Source organism: Stegostoma tigrinum, chromosome 35, assembly GCF_030684315.1.
Source record: "Stegostoma tigrinum isolate sSteTig4 chromosome 35, sSteTig4.hap1, whole genome shotgun sequence".
Classification (NCBI taxonomy): domain Eukaryota; kingdom Metazoa; phylum Chordata; class Chondrichthyes; order Orectolobiformes; family Stegostomatidae; genus Stegostoma; species Stegostoma tigrinum.
In genome coordinates this window covers 17384059-17409335 of record NC_081388.1, presented here as the reverse complement: position 1 = coordinate 17409335, position 25277 = coordinate 17384059, and the positions used below count along the sequence as shown (strand labels likewise).

General features: G+C 42.0%; 1 protein-coding gene across 2 annotated transcripts in view; it reads left to right on the top strand.

Moving 5' to 3' along the window:
- The window catches only part of rtbdn (retbindin), a 59253-nt gene extending 35303 nt beyond the window's left edge, over positions 1-23950 (top strand). For both annotated transcript variants that reach the window (XM_059640053.1, XM_059640054.1), the window contains exons 4-6: positions 3859-3987; positions 11761-11872; positions 19440-23950. In XM_059640053.1, coding sequence (XP_059496036.1) covers positions 3859-3987; positions 11761-11872; positions 19440-19709 — 511 coding nt within the window. In that variant the 3' untranslated portion in view covers positions 19710-23950. The remainder of the gene's footprint in view (positions 1-3858; positions 3988-11760; positions 11873-19439) is intronic.
- Positions 23951-25277: the final 1327 nt, after the last annotated feature.

Below are 25277 nucleotides of genomic sequence, written 5' to 3'. Positions count from 1 at the left end.
GGTTGCAATGGGAGAGAGATTCCCTGAGGTTGGTCCGGAGGGAGGAGGGTAACTTCTTCAGGTTAGGCATCCCTGGCAGAGGCTTCGCAGTGAGGTTAAAATAGTATCAGAGATAATGGGAACTGCAGATGCTGGAGATTCCAAGATAATAAAATGTGAGGCTGGATGAACACAGCAGGCCAAGCAGCATCTCAGGAGCACAAAAGCTGACGTTTCGGGCCTAGACCCTTCATCAGAGAGGGGGATGGGGGGAGGGAACTGGAATAAATAGGGAGAGAGGGGGAGGCGGACCGAAGATGGAGAGCAAAGAAGATAGGTGGTTGCAATGGGAGAGAGATTCCCTGAGGTTGGTCCGGAGGGAGGAGGGTAACTTCTTCAGGTTAGGCATCCCTGGCAGAGGCTTCGCAGTGAGGTTAAAATAGTATCAGAGATAATGGGAACTGCAGATGCTGGAGATTCCAAGATAATAAAATGTGAGGCTGGATGAACACAGCAGGCCAAGCAGCATCTCAGGAGCACAAAAGCTGACGTTTCGGGCCTAGACCCTTCATCAGAGAGGGGGATGGGGGGAGGGAACTGGAATAAATAGGGAGAGAGGGGGAGGCGGACCGAAGATGGAGAGCAAAGAAGATAGGTGGTTGCAATGGGAGAGAGATTCCCTGAGGTTGGTCCGGAGGGAGGAGGGTAACTTCTTCAGGTTAGGCATCCCTGGCAGAGGCTTCGCAGTGAGGTTAAAATAGTATCAGAGATAATGGGAACTGCAGATGCTGGAGATTCCAAGATAATAAAATGTGAGGCTGGATGAACACAGCAGGCCAAGCAGCATCTCAGGAGCACAAAGGCTGACGTTTCGGGCCTAGACCCTTCATCAGAGAGGGGGATGGGGGGAGGGAACTGGAATAAATAGGGAGAGAGGGGGAGGCGGACCGAAGATGGAGAGCAAAGAAGATAGGTGGTTGCAATGGGAGAGAGATTCCCTGAGGTTGGTCCGGAGGGAGGAGGGTAACTTCTTCAGGTTAGGCATCCCTGGCAGAGGCTTCGCAGTGAGGTTAAAATAGTATCAGAGATAATGGGAACTGCAGATGCTGGAGATTCCAAGATAATAAAATGTGAGGCTGGATGAACACAGCAGGCCAAGCAGCATCTCAGGAGCACAAAAGCTGACGTTTCGGGCCTAGACCCTTCATCAGAGAGGGGGATGGGGGGAGGGAACTGGAATAAATAGGGAGAGAGGGGGAGGCGGACCGAAGATGGAGAGCAAAGAAGATAGGTGGTTGCAATGGGAGAGAGATTCCCTGAGGTTGGTCCGGAGGGAGGAGGGTAACTTCTTCAGGTTAGGCATCCCTGGCAGAGGCTTCGCAGTGAGGTTAAAATAGTATCAGAGATAATGGGAACTGCAGATGCTGGAGATTCCAAGATAATAAAATGTGAGGCTGGATGAACACAGCAGGCCAAGCAGCATCTCAGGAGCACAAAAGCTGACGTTTCGGGCCTAGACCCTTCATCAGAGAGGGGGATGGGGGGAGGGAACTGGAATAAATAGGGAGAGAGGGGGAGGCGGACCGAAGATGGAGAGCAAAGAAGATAGGTGGTTGCAATGGGAGAGAGATTCCCTGAGGTTGGTCCGGAGGGAGGAGGGTAACTTCTTCAGGTTAGGCATCCCTGGCAGAGGCTTCGCAGTGAGGTTAAAATAGTATCAGAGATAATGGGAACTGCAGATGCTGGAGATTCCAAGATAATAAAATGTGAGGCTGGATGAACACAGCAGGCCAAGCAGCATCTCAGGAGCACAAAAGCTGACGTTTCGGGCCTAGACCCTTCATCAGAGAGGGGGATGGGGGGAGGGAACTGGAATAAATAGGGAGAGAGGGGGAGGCGGACCGAAGATGGAGAGCAAAGAAGATAGGTGGTTGCAATGGGAGAGAGATTCCCTGAGGTTGGTCCGGAGGGAGGAGGGTAACTTCTTCAGGTTAGGCATCCCTGGCAGAGGCTTCGCAGTGAGGTTAAAATAGTATCAGAGATAATGGGAACTGCAGATGCTGGAGATTCCAAGATAATAAAATGTGAGGCTGGATGAACACAGCAGGCCAAGCAGCATCTCAGGAGCACAAAAGCTGACGTTTCGGGCCTAGACCCTTCATCAGAGAGGGGGATGGGGGGAGGGAACTGGAATAAATAGGGAGAGAGGGGGAGGCGGACCGAAGATGGAGAGCAAAGAAGATAGGTGGTTGCAATGGGAGAGAGATTCCCTGAGGTTGGTCCGGAGGGAGGAGGGTAACTTCTTCAGGTTAGGCATCCCTGGCAGAGGCTTCGCAGTGAGGTTAAAATAGTATCAGAGATAATGGGAACTGCAGATGCTGGAGATTCCAAGATAATAAAATGTGAGGCTGGATGAACACAGCAGGCCAAGCAGCATCTCAGGAGCACAAAAGCTGACGTTTCGGGCCTAGACCCTTCATCAGAGAGGGGGATGGGGGGAGGGAACTGGAATAAATAGGGAGAGAGGGGGAGGCGGACCGAAGATGGAGAGCAAAGAAGATAGGTGGTTGCAATGGGAGAGAGATTCCCTGAGGTTGGTCCGGAGGGAGGAGGGTAACTTCTTCAGGTTAGGCATCCCTGGCAGAGGCTTCGCAGTGAGGACTTGCCCCGTTAGTTCTCAACATTGATACTGGAACACATGAAATTTCATAGCATCAGGTCAAACACGAGCTAGGAAATCTCTAGCTATCACCTGCCAATCAATAATGCTCCATGTCAAAGAGAACTTGCCACTGTGGATGGCAAGAGAACAGGACTTTAATGTCCATCATCAAGACTAGTGCAGTAGCACCACTACCGATGGGGGTGGTCAAGTCCTAAAGGACACAGCTGCTAGATTAGGTCAGCAGTTAGTGATGTGGGTGAAACAAGACGGTAAAAACAATTTACCCGTTGCAAAAGCATTTTTCTGTGACAGTATCGATAGAACTGACCACGCAAATTCATTGCAGAGTCTAACTCCTGTTTTCTCATCGAGGATACCCTCCATTGCGTTGTGCGACAATATCATTTTGCTAAATGGGATAGACTTCAAACAGGCCTAGCAACTCAAAACTGGGCCACAATGACCCAGCATATACCCCACTCTGCAATTACCAACAAGCCACGAGATCAACCTTACATCAATGAAGAATGCAGAAGGCATGCCAGGAGCAGCACCAGGCATACACTCAACTGAGGTGTCAACCTGGTATTGCTACAACACAAGATATTCCAGTGTGATATGGAGAGAGTGTTGTACTGTCACAAATGCCTTCTTTCAGACAAAACAGTTAAATCAAGATCTCATGCAGCTTCTGGGGGGATAAAGGGACTCACTGCACCATCTGAAGATGAGCTTACCAACATCCAGGTGGGGTGACTGGAATTTGTGATACCACTCAAATTACCTTTAAGTAAAGAATAACTCCTGGCAAGTAACTCCTTGCTTAACATAAAGAAAGTAAGGAGCCATGCCCAATGAATATTCCGAACTAAAGCTAGCCAGAAGGTTCCAAGTTTGACTCTCTTGCCTGAGTTTTATTCAGTGGTCTTGGTTACATCAGAAATTGATGAACAGAGCACTTCAAATAACCACAGTACCCTGAGCTGTGAAAGAAAGAAATCAGCCAGGATTTCAGTTCCTTTTCACTGTTCAGTGACTCCTGCTGTAATTGCATCGCTGCACACGGACTGCTTAAAGGCCGATGGAAAATTGCTGTTGCCAGCAGAACCAAAATGAGGAGAAAGAAAAGTAATTGGGTATTTGAGGCCTCAAAGTCTTATTGATATAAAGATAAGCAACGTCATAGTATATTAACAAATTTCTTTTCTCTCTAGGTGTGAGCAATTCTTCAAACAGCTGTTGTGTTTCTATCACTGCTCCCCAGATGCTGCAATTTGGGCAAGCCCAAGAAATTCCAATTCCCTTCTGAACGTACCTCTCTGTCAGGGCTTTTGTGACCAATGGTAAGTATGGTAATGCTCCTGCAGCTATGTGAAGACTGAACACGTCATATCTGAGTATACTGAGCACAGACACACGAGTAGCATGGTAATCCTTTCACTCAAGTACCTGAGCTTAGACTGATGCATGAAATCTTCCTTTATTGACATCGGTAAGAATCAATGCAAAGCAAAAAATCTTGAGGTGCTTCAGAGAAATATAGTCAAACAAATCACATTTTTTTATTTTAATGGGATGCAAGTGTTGTTGTCAAGGCTGTCATTTGCTGCTCATTTTTAATTTCCCCTTGTGAAGGTGGTGATGGCCTTGAATTATTACAGTCCATGTCGGGTAGTTACAGCAAGCAATGTTGCTAGGGTGGAAGTTCAAAGATATTGAACCAACATTGGTGAAGGAACTGCAACATAATTCCAAAGGTATATTGGGGTGAGTTGGACAATCGTACAGTTCTTAAATACTGCCTCAAAGGAGGAAAAAATAGTAATGAGGTGTGGTGAAGGAATTTCAAAGTCTGGGACCTAGGAAACAGAATGCATGACAAGCAATGATGGGATGAAGAAATAAGGAATACACATGACTGAGAATGAGCCCATTATCCTCACTCTCTGTTTACTACCTACCAACCAATTACAACCCTATATCACAGGATTACAGTTAGGCAGATTTGAGAAAGTATCTCCACTTTCTTCCATAATAGTGTTCACCCTTCTGCTCAAGTGACCTAAGTATCAAATGTCAGCAGGTCATTCCACAGTGGGGAGTATTCTTCACAGTGTCAGCATTGAGCCAGACTTCAAGTGAGCACACTTGCAGCAACACCAGTGATGATGATTATAAACGGGATGACTTTCTGATTTTTGCCATCCTTAATGGAAAGGTGTAGGAGAAACAGGGTGGTGGTGACGGGAGATTTTAATTTTCCCAACATTGACCGGGATTCACTCAGTGTTAGGGGTCAAGATGGAGCAGAATTTGTAAGGTGTGTCCAGGAGGGTTTTCTAGAGTAGTATGTATGTAGTCCAACTCGGGAAAGGGCCATACTGGACCTGGTGCTGGGGAATGAACCCGGCCAGGTGGTTGATATTACAGTAGTGGACTACTTTGGAAATAGCGACCACAATTCCGTAAGTTTTACAATACTCATGGACAAGGATAGGAGTGGTCCTAAAGGAAGAGTACTAAACTGGGGGAAGGCCGACTATACCCAGATTCGGCAGGATCTGAGGAATGTACATTGGGAGAAACTGTTTGAAGGTAAATCCACATTTGATATGTTGGAGGCTTTTAAGGAGAGGCTGATTAGCATGCAGGAGAGACATGTTCCTGTGAAAATGAGGAATAGAAAAGGCAAGATTAGGGAGCCATGGATGACAGGTGAAATTGTGAGACTAACCAAGAGAAAAAAGGAAGCATACATGAGGTCTAGGCTACTGAAGACAGACGAAGCTTTGCAAGAATATCTGGAATGTAGAGCGAATCTGAAAAAAGGGATTAAGAGGGCTAAGAGAGGACATGAGATATTGTTGGCAAACATGGTTAAGGAAAATCCCAAAGCCTTTTATTCATATATAAAGAGCAAGAGGGTAACTAGAGAAAGGATTGGCCCACTTAAGGACAAAGAAGGAAAGTTATGCGCTGAGTCAGAGAAAATGGGTGACATTCTTAACGAGTACTTTGCATCAGTATTCACCAAGGAGAGGGACATGACGGATGTTGAGGTTAGGGATAGATGTTTGCTTAGTCTAGGTCAAGTTGACATAAGGAAGAAGTGTTAGGTATCCTAAAAGACATTAAGTTGGACAAGTCCCCAGGTCCGGATAGGATCTATCCCAGGTTACTGAGGGAAGCTAGAGAGGAAATAGCCGGGGCCCTAACAGATATCTTTGCAGTGTCCTTAGACACGGGTGAGGTCCCAGAGGACTGGAGACTTGCTAATGTTGTCCCCTTGTTTAAAAAGGGCAGCAAGGATAATCCAGGTAATTATCGACCGGTGAGCCTGACGTCAGTGGTAGGGATGCTACTGGAGAAGATACTGCGGGATAGGATCTATTCCCATTTGGAAGAAAATGGGCTTATCAGTGATAGGCAACATGGTTTTGTACAGGGAAGGCCATGTCTTACCAACTTAATAGAATTCTTTGAGGACGTGAGAAAGTTGATTGATGGAAAGGCTGTAGATGTCATTAACATGGACTTCAGTAAGGCATTTGATAAGGTTCCCCATGGCAGGCTGATGGAGAAAGTGAAGTCACATGGGGTCCAGGGTGTGCTAGCTAGATGGATAAAAAACTGGCTGGGCAACAGGAGACAGAAGGTAGAAGTAGAAGGGAGTTTCTCAAATTGGAGACCTGTAACCAGTGGTGTTCCACAGGGATCTGTGCTGGCACCCCTATTGTTTGTGGTATATGTAAATGATCTGGAGGAAGGTGTAGGTGGTCTGATCAGCAAGTTTTCTGATGACACTAAGATTGGTGGAGTAGCTAATAGTGAAGGGGACTGTCAGAAATTACAGCAGAATGTAGATAGAGGAGAGTTGGGCAGATAGATGGCAGATGGAGTTCAATCCGGACAAATGCGAGGTGATGCATTTTGGAAGATCAAATTCAAGGGCAAACTATACAGTAAATGGAAAAGTCCTAGAGAAAATTGATGAACAGAGAGATCTGGGTGTTCAGGTCCATTGTTCCCTGAAAGTGACAACGCAGGTCAATAGGGTGGTCAAGAAGGCATATGGCATGCTTTCCTTCATTGGGCGGGGTATTGAGTACAAGAGTTGGCAGGTCATGTTGCAGTTGTATAGGACTTTGGTTCGGCCACTTTTGGAGTACTGTGTACAGTTCTGGTCGCCACATTACCAAAAGGATGTGGATGCTTTGGAGAGGGTGCAGAGGAGGTTCACCAGGATGTTGCCTGGTATGGAGGGTGCTAGCTATGAAGAGAGGTTGAGTAGATTAGGATTATTTTCATTAGAAAGACAAAGATTGAGGGGGGACCTGATTGAGGTCTACAAAATCATGAGGGGTATAGACAGGTTGGATAGCAAAAAGCTTTTTCCCAGAGTGGGGGACTCAATTACTAGGGGTCATGAGTTCAAAGTGAGAGGTGGAAAGTTTAAGGGAGATATGCGTGGAAAGTTCTTTACACAGAGGATGGTGGGCGCCTGGAACGCATTGCCAGTGGAGGTGGTAGTCGCAGACACGTTAGCATCTTTTAAGATATATTTGGACAGGTACATGGATGGGGAGGGAGCAAATGGACACAGACTGTTAGAAAATAGATGACAGGTTAGACAGAGGATCTTGATCAGCGCAGGCTTGGAGGGCCGAAGGGCCTGTTCTTGTGCTGTAGGTTTCTTTGTTTCTTTGTTTTCTTAAATCAAGATTAGTTTACTGTCCCAATGCCTGCCCATTGAGATCAACTAAACCTATCCAGACCAGGGGCTAAATTGAATATTTCTTGGTCATGAGACTCCACTACTCCTTTGATAGAGTTGGTGAGACATCAGAAGAGTGATGAGACAGAATTAATTTCCTGAGTCTATCCCAGTTCTGAAAATACAGCAGAATTTCAATCTCAGTTCACAACCATGCCAAGAGACAACTTTTTGCAGCGGATTCTACCAAATTTCTTGTTTTCTCAAACATCTTCAGAAAGTAATAACCTGATGGAAAACTTTGTCCCTGGGGTTACTTATCAGCAAGTGGTAGCTATAAAAGTCAGACAAGAGCTAGTTCACAGAAGAAGCTGCTCCTGCCCATCCCACTTGCTGTCACTCTTGTTATACACTGCCGACTGAGTGAATGAAGTGGCTGATGTGAGACTGAGTCAAAATGAATATAAATCCTGTATGCTTTAGTCACTGATCTCAATTGAGGGCTAGTGGGTTGTGGAGGCATTATCTGGTCTTGCAGGAGAAGGGAATAGTCAGCCAAGTATGATGATCCTGCTTGGCTTGCAGTGCCATTTGCTGTTGTGTGTGGAAAACACTTCTTTTTTACACAATCATAGACACAGCGCAGAGAGGAGCGATGTTGGCATTGTGCCTGTCATTTCTTTGAAAAGGTTCTTCAACTAGCCACTGCCCTGCTTTTCTTTTGGCTGAAAGGTTGTATTTTTTTGAAGTAATGATCTACCCTTGAATCTGCTTCCACTATCCTTTCAGGCAATGGAATGCTCCCCCACCAGCCGTTGTCTCTGGTACTTTTACCATTTATCTTGGCATTTGTGGTGCCACTCATCCATGGCAGATGAAAGAACCTGCCTTCCCTGTGATGCTTCCCACAGCCAAATATTTTGTCAACACAAGAACAGCAGTTTGGGCGAAGTACAAGGAATCATGCAGTTCCATATCTATAGACATGATGGGAAAGGGGGAACCTTGAGCCAAGAGAACCTTCACCACTGAATAGCTTTACAAATGCTTGCCTAATGAAAGTATTGTAAAAGCAGGACTGCTGGGTCACATGCCAAAACAAGTTAGGCAGGAATTTAAAGAAGAGGTCCTTGAGGGTAGTAATACCTGGATTATTCCTGGTGCCACAAACTATTGAGGGAAAGAACAGGAGGACAGAGCAGATGAATGCGTGGCTGAGGAGCTAATGCAGGGGAGAAGGGTTCACATTTTTGGATCACTAGAAACTCTTCTGGGGTAGAGGTGACCTGTATAAGAAGGATGGATTGCACCTAAATTGGAAGGGGACTAATATATTAGAGATTTACTACAGCTGCTCAGGAGGATTGAAACTAGCAAAGGGGGTGGTGGTTGTGGCGGGACCTGAGGAGATGGTGAGGAAAGAGAGCAGTCTGAGACTGGTACAGTTGGGAAAAGAGTAAGTCAAACGGTCAGGGCAGGCAGGAACAAACTGCAGAATGAGGCAAGACTGATAACTTAAACTGCATTTATTTCAATGCAAGAGTCCCGACAGGTAAGGCAGAATTCAGGGCATGGTTGGGAACAAGGGACTGGAATATCATAGCAATTATAGAGATGTGGCTCAGTGATGGACAATTCTGGCAGCTTAGTGTTCCAGGGAATGGACAGTATAGGAAGGATAGAAAGGGGAGCAACAGAGGAGGGTAGGTCACATTTTGATTAGGGATAACATTACTGCTGTACTTAGGGAGGATATTCCGGGGAATATGTCCAGGCAAGTTATTTGGGTGGAACTGAGAAATAAGTAATGGGTGAGCACCTTATTGGGATTGTATTGTAGATCTCCTCCCGCCCCCACCACCCCCATAAGTCAGTGGGAAATTGAGAAACACATTTGGTCTCAGGTATCCATAAGAATAATAGGGTGGTTATGGTGGGGGTTTTAAACTTCCAAACATAGACTGGGACTGCCATAATGTTAAGGGCTTTGATGGAAAGGAAATTGTGTGCACAAGAAAATTTTCCGACTCAATATGTGGTTGTACCTACTAGAGAAGGTCCTAAACTTGAGCTACTCTTAGGAACTGAGGCAGTGGGGCTGCACTTTGGGGCCGGTGACCATTATTGTATGAGGTTTAATATAGTAATGGAAAAGAATAGACTGGATCTAATCTAAACATTAAAGTTCTAAATTGGACGAAGGCCAATTTTGACGATATTAGGCAAACACTTTCAAATGTTGATGGGGCAGATGTTCACAGGTAAATGGACAACTGGAAAATGGGAAGCCTTCAAAAATGAGGTAACAAGACTCCAGAGACTCTTTTAGGGTGAAGGGCAAAGCTGGTAGGTATAGGTAATGCTGGATGACTAGAGAAGTTGAGGTTTTGGTCAAGAAAATGAAGGAAGCATATGTCAGATATAGACAGTGGGGATCGAGAGAATCCCTAGAAGAGTATAATGGCAGTAGGAGTACAGTTAAGAGGGAAATCAGGAAGGCAAAAAGAGGACATGGGATAGCTTTGGCAAATACAGTTAAGGAGAATCCAAAGGGCTTCTACAAATACATTAACAATAAAAGGGTAACTAGGGAGAAAATAGGGCCCCTTAAAGATCAGCAAGACCACCTACATGTGGAACCACAGGAGATAGGGGAGATACTGAATGAAAATTTTGCATCAGTGTTTACTATGGAGAAATACACGGAAGATAGACATTGTGGGGAAATAAAAATGTCTTTTGGTCTTGAAAAATGTCCGTATCACAGTGGAGGAGGTGCTAGACGTATTAAAACATAAAGGTAGATAAATCCCCGGGACCTGATCAGGTGTACCCTAGAACCCTGTGGAAAGTGAGAGAAGAGATTTCTGGGCCCCTTGCCGAGATGTTTGTATCATTGATAGCCACAGGAGAGATGGCAGAAGACTGGAAGTTGGCTAACATTGTGCCATGATTTAAGAAAGGTGGAAAGGAAAAGCCAGGGAACTATAGACTAGTGAGCCTGACATCAGTGGTGGGCAAGTTGTTGGAGGGAGTCCTGAGATACAGGATGTACATGTATTTGCGAAGACAAGGGCTGATTAGGGATAGTCAACATGGTTTTGTGCATTGGAAATTGTATCTCACTAACTTGATTGAGTTTTTTTGAAGAAGTAAGAAGAGAACTGATGAGGGCAGAGCAGTTAATGTGATCTATATGGATTTCAGTAAGGTGTTCAACAAGGTTTCCCATGGTAGATTGGTTAGCAAGGTTAGATGACATGGAATACAAGAGAACTGGCCATTTGAATAGAGAACTGGCTTGACAGAAGGTCGTGGGGAAATGGTTGCTTTTCAGACTAGAGGCCTGTGACCAGCGGTGTGCCACAAGAATTGGTGCTGGGTCCATTGCTTTTTGTCATTTATATAAATGATTTGGATGTGAACATAGGAGATACGGTTAGTAAGTTTGCAGATGACACTAAAATTGGAGGCGTAGTGAAGCAAAGAAGATTACCTCAGAGTACAATGGGATCGTGATCAGATGGACCAATGGACGAAGGAGTGGCAGATGGAGTTTAATTTAGATAAATGTGAGGTACTGCATTTTGGAAAGGCAAATCAGGGCAGGATTTATGCACTTCACGATAAGGCCCTGGGGAGAGTTGCTGAATAAAGAGACCTTGGAGTTCAGATTCATAGTTCCTTGAAAATGGAGTTACAGGTAGATAGGACTGTGAAGAAGGTGTTTGCTATGCTTACCTTTATTGGTCAGTGCATTGACTATAGGAGTTGGGCAGTCAGGTTATACAGTACGTTGGTTTTGCCACTTTTGGAGTATTGCATGAAATTCTAGTCTCCCTACTATAGGAGGGATGTTGTGAAATTAGAAAGGGTTCAGAAAAGATTTACAAGGATGTTGTCAGGGTTGGAGGGTTTGAGCTATAGGGAGAGGTTGAATAGGCTGGAGCTATTTTGCCTGGAGCATCAGAGGCTGAGGGGTGACCTTATAGTGGTTTATAATATCATGAGGGATATGGATGGAGTAAATAGGCAAGGTCTTTTCCCCGGGGTGAGGGAGTCTAAAACTAGAGGGCATAGGTTTAAGATGAGAGGGCAAAGGTATAAAAGGGACCTAAGGGGCAACTGCTTCATGCAGAGGGTGGTGTGTGTATAGAATGAGCTGCCAGAGGAAGTGATGGAGGCCGATACAATTACAACATTTAAAAGGCATCTGGATGGGTATATGAATAGGAAGCGTTTAGAGGGAGATGGGCCAAATGCTGGCAAATGGGACTAGATATCTTAGTCAGTCTAAGTCAGTGCAACACATACTGTTAAACTCGTTCATTTTTTAACCACTTAATGGGCATGCTGCTGCTGATTATGGATGATCTGAAGCAGTTCTATTTTCCCTCTACAGGTACGAAGCATGTGAGAATGATCAGACCTGCGTTCGGGACTGGAATGCAGATTTGAAGAGTTCAAATCGCACTCGGGGCACCTGCACCTCGGACTGTATTCCTTTCAGTAAGGTAGGAACAGTGGCAAGATTACAGATGTTACAGCAGCTCTAACACAGAGAAGACTGAAACGATGGTAAAAGTAACATGATATTATTCTGTCCTCATGGCTGGATCCGCAACATCAGAAGGTTGAGACCACTCCAGGCCTACACCAATAATTCGATAGAATATCAGTGCAGTTGGCTCCATCTGACAAATTGTTCCAATGTTCCCCTCTCAACAGGGAGGCAGATGCAACAAATCATGCACCGCATTGCTGTGGGATTTTGCTGTGCAGAAAAAAAAATGACCTGCAAAGCAGTGAATGAGCCTCAGTGTGATTTGGCACATTCGGAAGGTAGTGTAAGAGTTTCTGGAAGGCACAGTGAGGTGGAAATCCTGTTTTTCATTTTCCTTCCAGGATGAAAAATGCTTTGTTGCCATAGTAGCTCAGCAGTGACATGACTCCAGCCACTGACTGCAATCCTCTTCCACAGCCAAGCTGGCAGGGTTTGAGCAGAATCACCAGCCTTCCCCTCAGAGAATATAGACTGGCTAAATTTGAGTCAGTTGCTTCCAGCTGTGCTGAAGTATGTTATCAATTCATTTAGGATGCAGATGCACCCATATTCTGGACTTGAGAATGGTGAGTGGGGGAGTGGAGGGGGGAGGGCAGAGATTTATACATGCTGCAGTGTGATCTCAGGGAGAAAATAAAAGGTCTTTTTCGAAAAAATGTAATGTCTGCATTGATCTTTCACATGCCTTTGAGCTGTAAAGTGTTAGTTTAAAATTGTCTGCAAAGCTCTGTCAGATCTCATTTTCGACTGAGACAACAGAGACATGAGACCCCAACCCCCACTGTTGCACCATGTCAATGATTCATGAAGTGACATTGCATTAAACGCACCGAATAACCCAGGGAAGATATTATCTTAATTGATTTTATGGGGAGTTTCACAGATGGCAAAGCCCAAAGTAGCTCTTGAAGAAGGAGAATGTATCTCAAGTAGTTTAATCTTCATCAGATTATAAACATCAAAACCTCAAGAGTAATGAAGTTTTAGAAACAGGAAATGTGACTGCTGAAGCAGGGAATATACTTTAGGAGGCAAGTAAAACATACTTTTCATGCAAATGATCTGATTGATTCCAATTGTATTTCAGCATCAGCTTCTCATTTTGTGCTGTTATTCACATTGATTCTGTAATCAGACAGAAACATCCTATTTTCTCAAGCATGAAATACCTTTTGCATTATTTATAAACTGCCAAAGTATTTCCATGAAACAAAAACAGAAATTGCTGGAGAAGTTCAGCAAGCATTTGAGGAGAGAAAGCAGAGTTAATGTCTTGAGTGTAGTGACCCTTCTCCAGAACTGAAGATGCTTCCAGACCTACTGACTTTCTCCAAGCAATTTCTGGTTTTGTTTCAGATCATCAGCATTCACAGTACTTTAATTTATTGAAGAATTTCCATGGTTGCTAGGTAGCACCTCTTCATCTGTTGCTGCTAGTTCTCATTTTTGGCAATTCTAGTGTTTTCCAAACAGTAGGCGTACCCAATACAAAAGCTGTACTGAGAGCAACAGAACCTTTTGTCACTTATTGGGTTCAAGTTGTTTTGATAATCTATAGCCAACAGAGCCGATAGAAACAGCTTAGAGGGAGCCATTGGTCCTAATATGCCTGTGCTGGCTAACAGAATTGCAATCCAGAACAGTTCTACTCTCCAGCTCTTATCATGTAGACTTGTGCGGCATAATCTACACTTTCTTTTAATGTGATGAGGATTTCTGCTTTTAGCACTGTTCTGGGCATATTTCAAACCCCCTTTGGGCCAAAAGATTTTTCAGCATTCCTCCAATTAGTCAATTATTTTTAATCTGTGCTCTGGTTATGGACCCTTCTTCTAACAGAAACCAATCGTTCCCACCAACTCTTTCTCTGCCTTTAAAATCTTACATACTTCAAATAAATGTCCCTTTCGGTTTCTTCATTTCATAGGTCACAACATAGGCCTATCTTCTAAAAAAAAACCCAAAAGAACTTTGGCAGCTGGAATCAGAAACAAAATACTAGAAAAACTCAGCAGATCTGGCAGCATCTGTGGAGAGAAAACAGATTTGATGTTTTGGGTCCAGTGACCCTTCAGGCCTATCTAACCTTTCTTCAAAGCTAAAGTTTTCCTGGCAATATCTTAGTAAATCTTCTCTCACTGCAATCTTGTATTGTGATGATCAGAACCACATGCAAAAATCCACAAGCAAATATTGTCCCACATTGTGACCAATGTAGAAAATGTACTTGAATTATATCTACAAAAATATGTTTGTTAAATTGAAAACACTTCTCTTACCTCTTACATTTATTTGGTCCGTTTGGTTGCATTCTCTACATTTGAGGTGAAAAGACTTGGGATCGAGCTCCATTCCTGGACTTTTAGCACATTTATCCAGGGTGAGAAATTATCACAATGCTGAGAAAGGTGCGCAATGCTGTCAAATGGGCAACATGTTAAGCCATTACACTGTTCACCTGCTTGTAGGACATAAAAGGTTCCACAGAAAGATGAAGGAAGTCCTGCTGGTGTCCTGGTAACTAATTCTCTCTTGATCACCACTACTGTGATCAGAAAAATTAGTCACGTATATCCATCATGGTTTGCGCACACATTGATTTCTGTATTTCATTGTATGACAATGGTGACTACGTTTCACCAACAGTTCATTGATTGGAACATTAAAGATGCGTGCTGTTTCTTCCTAACATTTGGTTTGCAGCCAAAGGGCTGAGACAAAGAGAAACAAAGAGCTTGCTGTGAGGACTCTGAAAAATCCAACAAATCAACAAGAAAGGATAAGTAAGCTTTCTCCAAATTATCAACACCCCTGAGTAACTGCTAAGAATTGACAGTGTTAAGCTGCAAAGATCAACTTTGAGAAGATAAAAAGGCATATGATGATCACTGTCTTGGAATAAAATGAGATTGGAAACAGTAAACCAGTCCAAAGGAGTTCTGCTGATTGCTGAAATGGAAACAAAAATGCAGAAATACAAGTTCCTGGTCCTGTTACTACCTGCTTAAAATCGAGAATATACAGGGTTAATGTAATTTAAACTTCTGGGCTATTCATTAGCTGCATGTGAATGAATGGATTTCAAACCAGATGACTTGATAGAGGTGTACAAAATGATCAGAGTTATAGATAGCGTGGACAGCCAGAGGCTTTTTCCTAGGGTGAAGGTAGCTATTACGAGAGGCCATAGTTTTAAAGTGAGTGGAGGTAGATATAGGGGAGTTCTTTACTTAGAAGGTGGTAAGGGTGTGGAATGCATTGCCAGAGAGGATAGTGGAGTCGGCCTCATTGGTGCATTTGAGCGGCTACTATATAGGCAAATGGATGATAGTATAAGGTAGGGGTTGAGGTTGGATAGACCTTAGGTTTAGGGTAAAAGTTCAGCATAACATTGTGGGCCAAAGGGCCTGTACTGTGCTCTACTGTTCTATGTTCTATGACCCAGGTACCATTTTAAGGAGATTCAGAAAGTGGTTGAGAGTATCACAGAAAATAGTGTGAGCTATTTTCAATCTTTGGTCTTCCCTTATTCAATGCTAGGCATCTAATCCAGCACTATACATTCCTAAGTCTATGTCAAACATTAAAACTTCCTTATTCAAGGAGAGCAGAAGGGAAGATTGGATGAGAATCAACCCATTAAGAATGTTAAAACATTGGATTCCAGATAGAGGCAGATTGGGTAAAGGGGTCAGGTGTAGCTTTTAAATTATTGTTTTATGTAAGGTAAATATAAAAGTTGTTGAGTAAAGAAGATCAGCCAAGCTGTGACTGGATGACATTAAGCTTGCATTTTAAAGACTAAAAGTCTGTAAGAAGAAGCTACAAAAATTAATTGGAGGTTTGAGGTCCTAAGAAAGAATAAGTTACAATGAGCATCAAAGCAATGAATTTTGATTTGTGTGCAACACAGGACACTCAACTCAACAAATTCATGCTGGTGTTTATGAGCCTCCTTCCATCCCTCTTCATCTAGCCCTATCTAACTTGCTATTTTTTTTGTTGCTCATATTTATCCAGCTTTGTACTAAAAGCAAGTATCAGATGCTCAACACACTGATGATGAAGTAATTGTATTGCAACTTAAAATTTTGTGGTCATATATTTTCTCTCTGTGCCTTATTGAGGACTGTTTTCTTAGAGCCCTGCATCCCCCAATAACTCACCTAAGTGTTCACTATGCCTCTGTGACCTTGAACAGTGCTATCCATACACATGCATTTTTATCGAAATCTCATGGATAACGATTAGAAATTTGACCCATGGTTGTAGTTCCTCTCCAATAAAGGAACAGAAACACCAACTGTGACACCATTGTTGCTACAGAGATCAGCTAATAAATCCCAAGTTCCTGACAGATCCCAAAAGTACAAATTTCATTTATATAACCCATGCCATGTGGTAAAATGCCCCAAAGCACTTTACAGAAGTGTTGTCATGCCACATCTGATGATGTGCCTCCTAAGAATATATTAAGGGAGATGCTCTAAAGCCTACTTATAAAGGTACATTTTGAGAAGCAGCACTTTAAAGGAGGTCAGATAGCAGAGCAGTTTGAGGAAGGAATTCCAGAGCTTAGGACTAACACAGCTGAAGACATGGCTATCAATTACATTAGTTAGAATTTGGGAAGTATTCAAGAAACTCAAATTGGAGGGACTGCAGATATTGCAAAGGGATGCGAGCCTAGAGGTCATGCAGATAGAGTAGCACAATGCCATGGAAGGATTTCAAAAGTAGGAAATATTCCAAGTCTTAAACTCAACTTCTCATGTGATCAGAAGGAAATGCTTGCATTTGCGTAGCATCACACATGACCACAGGTCAACCCAAAAATCTTCAAGGTATATGAAGTGTTGTCACACAGCAACTTATTTGTATGTAAGAAGGTCCCAAAAACAGCAATGAACTAATGACAACATAACCTGCTTTCGTGATGTTGCTTGAAGGAAAAGTGGTGGGCAGGACACCATGTTCCTCAAATTTGAAACAGTGTCTATAATGGTCTGCTGCACCCACTTGAGAGGGCAGATCGGTCAGTACATTAACACTGTCTCTAACAGTACAGCACTCCCTCAACACAATGCTGGACCCAAATTTTGTTCTCACATTTTGAGCACATGACCTTTGATTCTGACCTAGTGTGGCTGCTAGCACTGAGGCACAGCTGACAACTGATCAGTCACTGAAGAGCAGTTTCAGGCTTGTTCATGCATTTCTTCAGATATGATAAAACAATATAAATAGAACAAAGTTGGCAATCAGAAACAAACAAAAACACACCCTTCTTGAAGAAGCCGCTGGACTTAAAGCATTAACTGTTTTCCTTTCACAGATGCTGCTAGACCTGCCAAACTTCTCCAGCAATTTCTGTTTTAGTTCTTCAGATATTATGTTGGACATAACTCAATCTAGATTATTAGCATAGCATTCACAATTTAATATGGAGCTTCACTGCTTCAATGCTTGTAATTATATTTAAGAACCAATGCCACTATGCAGAGCATGCAGTTTCTTCACAGCACTTGAAATTCATTGCAAACCTAGTTCCAGCTGAATGATAATTGTGTGACTATTTTGCTGAAAGATGATGACATGTGTGACAGATAGTCACAGATGTCTATGAATTACGTCGCATTGATAAGCTTTTGTCTTTCAGAGGATGCTGGGCCCCAGGGAGAATTCTGCAGCCAGCTGGAAATTTACCAGAATATTTCTGCTAGTTTTGAAGAGTTGTCAAGACAGATGAACACCCCCAGTTCTGATGTGTAGGACAGGATGTCTTAGTTAGAATTTGCCTGTCATAAAGATTTCTGTTACCAAATTGTTTATCTTCCCCACAAGCTCTCTTCTTTTTCTCCACCCAAGAGCAGTGACTTATGTTGGGGTATATCACAGCAGGTAGCAGCTGCCCTCTAATCACCAAATAAACCCTTTGAGCCTAAATAGCAGGCTCTTTGATCAATCAAATGTGCCAGATCTGGTCCTCAACATATCCAAAAATGCATTCTCCAACGAGGATCAGCATGCTGCTTAGGAACTGATTCTTTTCCTTCCCTGTACTCTTGTCCATGCTGCTTTGGTTAATGCTGGGCTTGTATCAGGAGGGAATGCAGTGGTCTTTGCAACCATAGAATATAGAAAAGTACAACACAGTACAGGCCCTTCGGCCCACGATGTTGTGCCGTGGAATAATCCTAATCCAAAAATAAAATAACCTAACCTACATTCCCCTCAATTCACTGCTGTCCATGTGCATGTCCAGCAGTCGCTTAAATGTCACTAATGACTCGGCTTCCACGACTACCGCTGGCAAACTCTTCCATGCACTTACAACTCTCTGGGTGAAGAACCTCCCTCTGACGTTTCCTCTATACCTTCCTCCCATCACCTTAAAACTATAACCCCTCGTGGCAGTCAATCCTGCCCTGGGGAAAGTCTCTGGCTATTGACTCTATCCATGCCTCTCATTACCTTGTACACCTCGATCGGGTCACCTCTCTTCCTCCATCTCTCCAGAGTGAAAAGTCCGAGCTCAGTCAACCTCTCCTCGTAAGACAAGCCCTCCAGTCCAGGCAGCATCCTGGTAAACCTCCTTTGCACCCTCTCCAAAGCCTCCACATCTTTCCTATAATAGGGCGACCAGAACGGGACACAATATTCCAAGTGTTAAGCACTGTTAATATCCATCCATGCTGCTCAGCATTTAACTAAAGCTAGACAATTGTTTTACTGAAAGAAAGCCATGGTGGCATGTGCCAAATTGTGATGATGATACACATGGAAGTAATCATAATAGACAATCATTAAAATAAAGTATACATTAATAACAAAATTGCACAAACATATAGATTTCCGTCTACAATTACGATATATTGCAAAATGCAGGTCTCTAACTCACAGAGTGAAAGTGAAAGGTGTCCAGCACACTAGTTTATATTGAAGTTTCTGGATCACGTTGTCAGGTTGGATCCATTAGGTTCTCTACCATTTACGTCTTATTTAAGTTTTATAAGGTAAGGAATTGACTGACTTGTAGTTTTTTGTTCTACATCTTATTTGTGGAACTTTCCTAATTCCATTCTATATTTACATTGTGGTAAGAGATACTGATTATAAACGAAAGGTACTGCTTTGGATTTTTGGGAATGCAACAGGAGCTTACTAGATCATCAAGAGGCAAAAAGACTTAAGAAATGCAAAGGGTTTTAGGTGGACTGCATTATTAGGGTACCACCATCATTCCTGCCTGGTCAGAACACTGAAGGTATACCTCAGACCTTCATTAAGTGATCATTGCTATTCTTTTATATGAAATGTACATATTCCATGATGAGTAACAAAGTGTCGCACAGAAAACCAATTTAGTTAGATGTTGCTACTATCTCTGCTGATAATAGTATTCGTAAATGGTGACAACAGTACACACCAGCAATAAAAAAAATGCTCTCTAGTGAATATCCTGAAATTAGCTGACACATGGATTAATGGCTGTCTTCATTGTATTTTCTTCCAAGATGTACAAGAATGGAAAAGATCTGTGTGAGAGTACGTCTGGAAGTTCTTTCAAGGTCAGATCCTGTAACTGCTTGAACATGGACGAGAATGACAAGGAGGTGATTAAAATCCTTATGCAAGAGGATAGCACCAAGGCTGGTATTAATGGAGCGCTCCCATGCAAACAGAAGCGCAGCACTCTGAACAAGCTGAGGCTCTCCATCCGCAAGCGCTCACTTTTCATGGAAGACATTGACGGCAGTGGAAGTGGGTTCCCAACAACTGATTAGTTAAAACTACGGTTGCTGTTTCTCTTTTGTTTTGCATAGTTGCTGCTCTTGTTAAAATCTACACCTTGCTGTATTCACACTGAAAAATATTCCAGAGTTAATACTCATCATCCCAGTCCTCAACTATTCTCTGTTCTAGCATGCAACCCATCTACATCTCAACAAAAGTCATCAAATTCCATCCTGATATAAGTCCAAACTCGACGTTAGCACCATGAATGAGAGTTCAGAGAAAGGAAAAAAAAATCCTATTCTTCGTCCTATGTCCTCACCACATTTTATTGGTCAGTTTTCCTTCTCACAATCTAGCTGATTCAGGATTAAGTTTACAGCCCAAGTCAATGTTTTAGCATTACTATCAAGCTGCTAATTTCAGGAGTGAAAAATTGATACCATTACCATTTTGGGTCATTAAACTAAAATATCTGGTGTCCGAATGTGGTATCTCGGCTTCCATTAGGCTCCTCTGAAGAGGAAGTCAGATATGTTTCATCCATCAATTTTAAATTACCTCCATCTAACTACATATTGATCATCAGTCAAAAAAAAATAACGAACACAAAAAATGAGAAAGATGGATGGACCCTTTAAAGAATGAACTTTTAGTAACAGTTAAACAGTAATGTCAGTCCATCAGGAAATTGGACATACCTAACGGGCCTCTCCATCCCTAACAAAATTCTAGGGTTCTCCTTTTAATCCACCGAGTCATTCCCCTGCACAGAACTTGTGCAGATTTCTTCACAAGACACATTACTTCATTCAAGACAAATAACTGTGCAGATAAAACTAGCAAATAGATCAAACATTTGAATGCTGTCACTAATTTGTGAAGGACAACACCAGGATGTTACCCCAATCTTACAACTGACTCTGACCTCTTCCATGGATTGAAATGTCTCTGCAAACATTATTTTGGGAGGGTAATTGAACATCTAAATTAATGTAAACATTTAATCCTGTGAGAACCAACTAAGAAGTTGTCCAAGAAACTTAACAGCAGTTTCTATTCCAAATAGTTGTCATTCTACTTTTCTGAGTTTGGGAAGAAATATCAGACAGTGGCTAGGTTAGGGCATGGTAACAGTGTAGTCCTGTTCTCTAGTTCCTGTTTGCAGTGTCAAGTTAAAATAACCTGCTCACAGCCATTCCTCGCTTCATTTTGAAACTCTGGATCACACCTCCTCTGAAATAATTTTGCCATAGAAAACAGAATAAAATACAAAATATATGACATTGAAATAGAGAACTACCCCAACAGTATGCAATCACTTCAGTCAAAGCTCCTCGTAGCACTGTCATCTCCATTCCCTTTAATCATGATTTGTGTCAAACATCTAATGCTTGTGATAAGGGAAGGAAATTTGGGACAATTTTCAAAGCCACCCAAGCTCTTGCCACAAATTTTTAGATGCTACAATTCTGCAGTTGTGTGGAATTTGTTTGCTCTGATCCTAACTCCTACTATTAGGAAAGAGGAGAATTTATATCTAGCACTTTTAACAATTGCTGTAAAATTTGAGTTGTAGACCACCATTTGCTTGAGCCACAACCAACAGAAATAGGCTAAGTGGTGGTATGTGTGTGTGTTTGTGGGGGGAAGAAGCAGTATGTGGGTTATAGTCTAATAATAGTCTATAAGTTGCACCTTGTATTTAAAGAACATATAAGCATTCATGAAGATATAGTTTACTTGTTGGATTTTACATTTAGACTTTCTTGCTTCTGAAACGATCTGAGATTCTTCTGTAAATTTCTAATAGAAATTATAATAGAATTAAAAGGATGCAATAACTATGGAGTACTGGTAGCCATATTAAAATGTAATTTGGAGATCATTTTCAGAATGTGTATGTTAAAATGTCATTATAGCAAATTTGATCAAACAAAAATTGGTGATATAATGTCATACATTGCATAACAAAGTCATAAGGACACAGATACGTTATCCTGACTAGAATAATATTAAGCTGTACGAAGAGATTTCACATAATGGGTGAGTATGGCATCATTGATCAGCTGTTTATTAATAAAAAAGGTCAATATTTGATTCAGTCCTCCTGAACGCAGCAAAGTATGCTAGATTACAGTATGCCATCTACCAGTCACACTCATTCAAGAGACCATTTGTTCATGTGTAAACTTTAACCATGAGTATTGGCACTCAGCTTGACTGAGATCTGGGTACAGTAGGAAAGGAAGCTGAAATCAGTCCGGCAAAAATCAAGAATGGAATCTGAGTTGATTTCCACCAGTCCCCCCAGACTGAGTTTTAGCACAGGGCTACTGTAACCAATTCTGCCAAACCAATCAACTTAGCCAATGGCTATCTTACTGCTAAATATCTGTACTTGGCTCAGCGATTGCAAGAGAATGTTTCATTATTGCAGATGGGTCAGTGACAAATGGTGCATTATTGCTGACATACCAGTTTGTATGAATTGGCATACAAAGTGTTTCCTTTGGTGCCTCAAGTGATAACTGCAGTTGGGCGACTCATGAGTTAAGGGTTAAATATTTAAGCAGGACATCTGTCTTCCAAGCGGTATCACTTCATAGAATCTGTGTAAATGAAATTCTTGATGATGATACTGATCCTGTATGTACTGGATCAGTTTTTGGATCCTCTACCTTAATTTTTTAAAAAAAATTTCATCATCTTCATTTGATGGACAGGATCAAATGAATGCTAAATGTTTCTAAAACTATTTGTTAAAAAGTCCACTATTTTTCCTCCACTGATTGTAAACTATAATTCTTAGCTTTTGCTGTACCATTACATTTCAATTTATTTTTCATTAATCCTACAATAAGTTCATGCTTACCAAAAGGTGAATAATTTGGCTTGGCATTTTCTATGAATTCTGTCAACAATAACATGGAAAACGTCAGCAGACAGACTGCTTCATTTCTCCACCTAACAATTAAAGAAACATATCTTTCTGTTTTGCCAATCCTGCCAGAGATTTGATTGATGTGGTAATCTAATCAGCAACTTTCTGCATAACAAGAGAGCACAAAAACTTATAAAATTCAAATTCCCTTTATGCGCCAATACTACATCAACAAGATTTATAACACTGAACAGAAATAGGCTGATAAACAGTAGATGCTTGTCCTAGCAAAGAGGTGAACTGACCATGTTCAAGATTTCCGTTTGTTCCTTCTCTGCAGGTTGCTTATCCTCTGAACATGCCACTATCAGGTGGTTTCAAAATTGCTTAGTTTTCTGATAATGATATAATTTTTCTTTTTGGAACATAAACAATAAATAAGCAAAACCAGAAATAAAGTCAAATCCACGTTTTAGTAACAGCTTGTTTCGAAACAAATGCAAAAGCACAGGTGATTTGATCATGATGTGTGAAAGCTTTGGCTGAATCAGTTTATTGCAGGTAAGCTTACAAAGTTCTTTCTTGTATCATATGGAATTCCTGACTAGGAAAGGGAATATAGAAACAAAAGATGGGTTGAAAACTTATCCACTTCTGGCTAGACACAATAAATTAATCATCATTTTCTTTCTCCTGCACTGCATGAGTGTTGATAAGGTGATGGCTCTGGCTTTACTGACAATGTTCAAACAGAGCAGTCCTAACTTCTCAAGGCCCAAGGAGAAATGGGTCTTTTGACTAAAGTTAATTGGACCTCTGCTGTGCTGGGGCAAAGAATGAATGACCCTACTCTTACCCTGGCACCATGACCACCCTTTTTCCATGCAATATACATATGAATCATCAATTCTCCTGCAACATTGGAAACTGCAGCAACTCATGTCAAGAGTCAGAGAATGTTATTGTGTTGATGCTTTTTGCTTCAGACTAGATTCTTACCAACACACAGTACTCCTATCTCACAATAGGTTAGCCACAAACTACTGCTTTCTCTGTCCTCCACACTTTCCTTCACTCCTGTTCCAGTCAAATACATTTAATTAAGAATTAAATACAATTTATTGCAGCCTCTTTTGTATTTTAGGCACTGTTCCTGCCTCGTAATGTCTCGTGTATGTTGGTTTTAAAGTCTGTTTACCTTTCTGCAGCAGGTTAAAGATCTGCTGCGGATTTGGTTCCTGTGCAGTGTGTGTAAACAGATGTACTTGTATAAACGGATAGCGCGCTTTTTTGTCTCTGCTCGTTCTATATTTTTATTAACCAGGTTATCTGTCCCTGTAACTACTGACATTGTGCAATTCTACAGAACTGAGATTTACTAATAAAATGGGAAACACGGTGACAAAACCTCCAATGTCATGAAGTTCATTTATGTTCAGAAACAAATTGATTGATATTCCTTGCAACGAGACAAAAAGTTTCACAGTTAAAGTTTACACTTATAGTTGTATTAAATTGCACAAAAGATTCAAAATATTTTAAAATTCATTCACAGGGGGGTATGCATGCTGCTGGCATTTATAGCCCATCTCTAAATGTCCTGAAAAAGGTCATGGCATGCAAGGCCATTTCAGAGAACAGGTAAAAATCAACCTTCTGTGGTTCAGCAATCATTTGTATGCTAAACCAAGTAAAGATAGCACATTTCCTTCTCTAAAAGGACAACAGTGAACCTGAGGTGTTTTTATGACAATTTGGTAATTTTGTCATCATTACTGAGGCTAGCATTTCATTGCAGATTTATTTAATTATCTGAATTTAAATTCTCCAACTGCTGTGATAAGATTTGAACCCAGTCTCTGAATTACTAGTCCAATAACCATTCCCCATGACACATTATATGCTGCGATTAGGAATGCAAGAAGGGAATCTACAAATCAATCCCTAAAATATAGTTGCTACATTTTTTCCCAATTAGAACATAGAACAGTACAGCACAGAACAGGCCCTTCAGCCCACAATGTTGTGCCGACCATTGATCCTCATGTATGCACCCTCAAATTTCTGTGACCATATGCATGTCCAGCAGTCTCTTAAATGACCCCAATGACCTTGCCTCCACAACTGCTGCTGGCAATGCATTCAATGCTCTCACAACTCTCTGTGTAAAGAACCCGCCTCTGACATCCCCTCTATACTTTCCACCAACCAGCTTAAAACTATGACCCCTCGTGCTAGCCATTTCTGCCCTGGGAAATAGTCTCTGGCTATCAACTCTATCTATGCCTCTCATTATCTTGTACACCTCAATTAGGTCCCCTCTCCTCCTCCTTTTCTCCAATGAAAAGAGACCAAGCTCAGTCAACCTCTCTTCATAAGATAAGCCCTCCAGTCCAGGCAGCATCCTGGTAAACCTCCTCTGAACCCTCTCCAAAGCATCCACATCTTTCCTATAACACGGCAACCAGAACTGGATGCAGTATTCCAAGTGCGGTCTAACCAAAGTTTTATAGAGCTGCAACAAGATCTCACGACTCTTAAACTCAATGCCCCTGTTAATGAAAGCCAAAACACCATATGCTTTCTTAACAACCCTGTCCACTTGGGTGGCCATTTTAAGGGATCTATGTATCTGCACACCAAGATCCCTCTGTTCCTCCACACTGCCAAGAATCCTATCCTTAATCCTGTACTCAGCTTTCAAATTCGACCTTCCAATTAGTTTGCTCTCTTT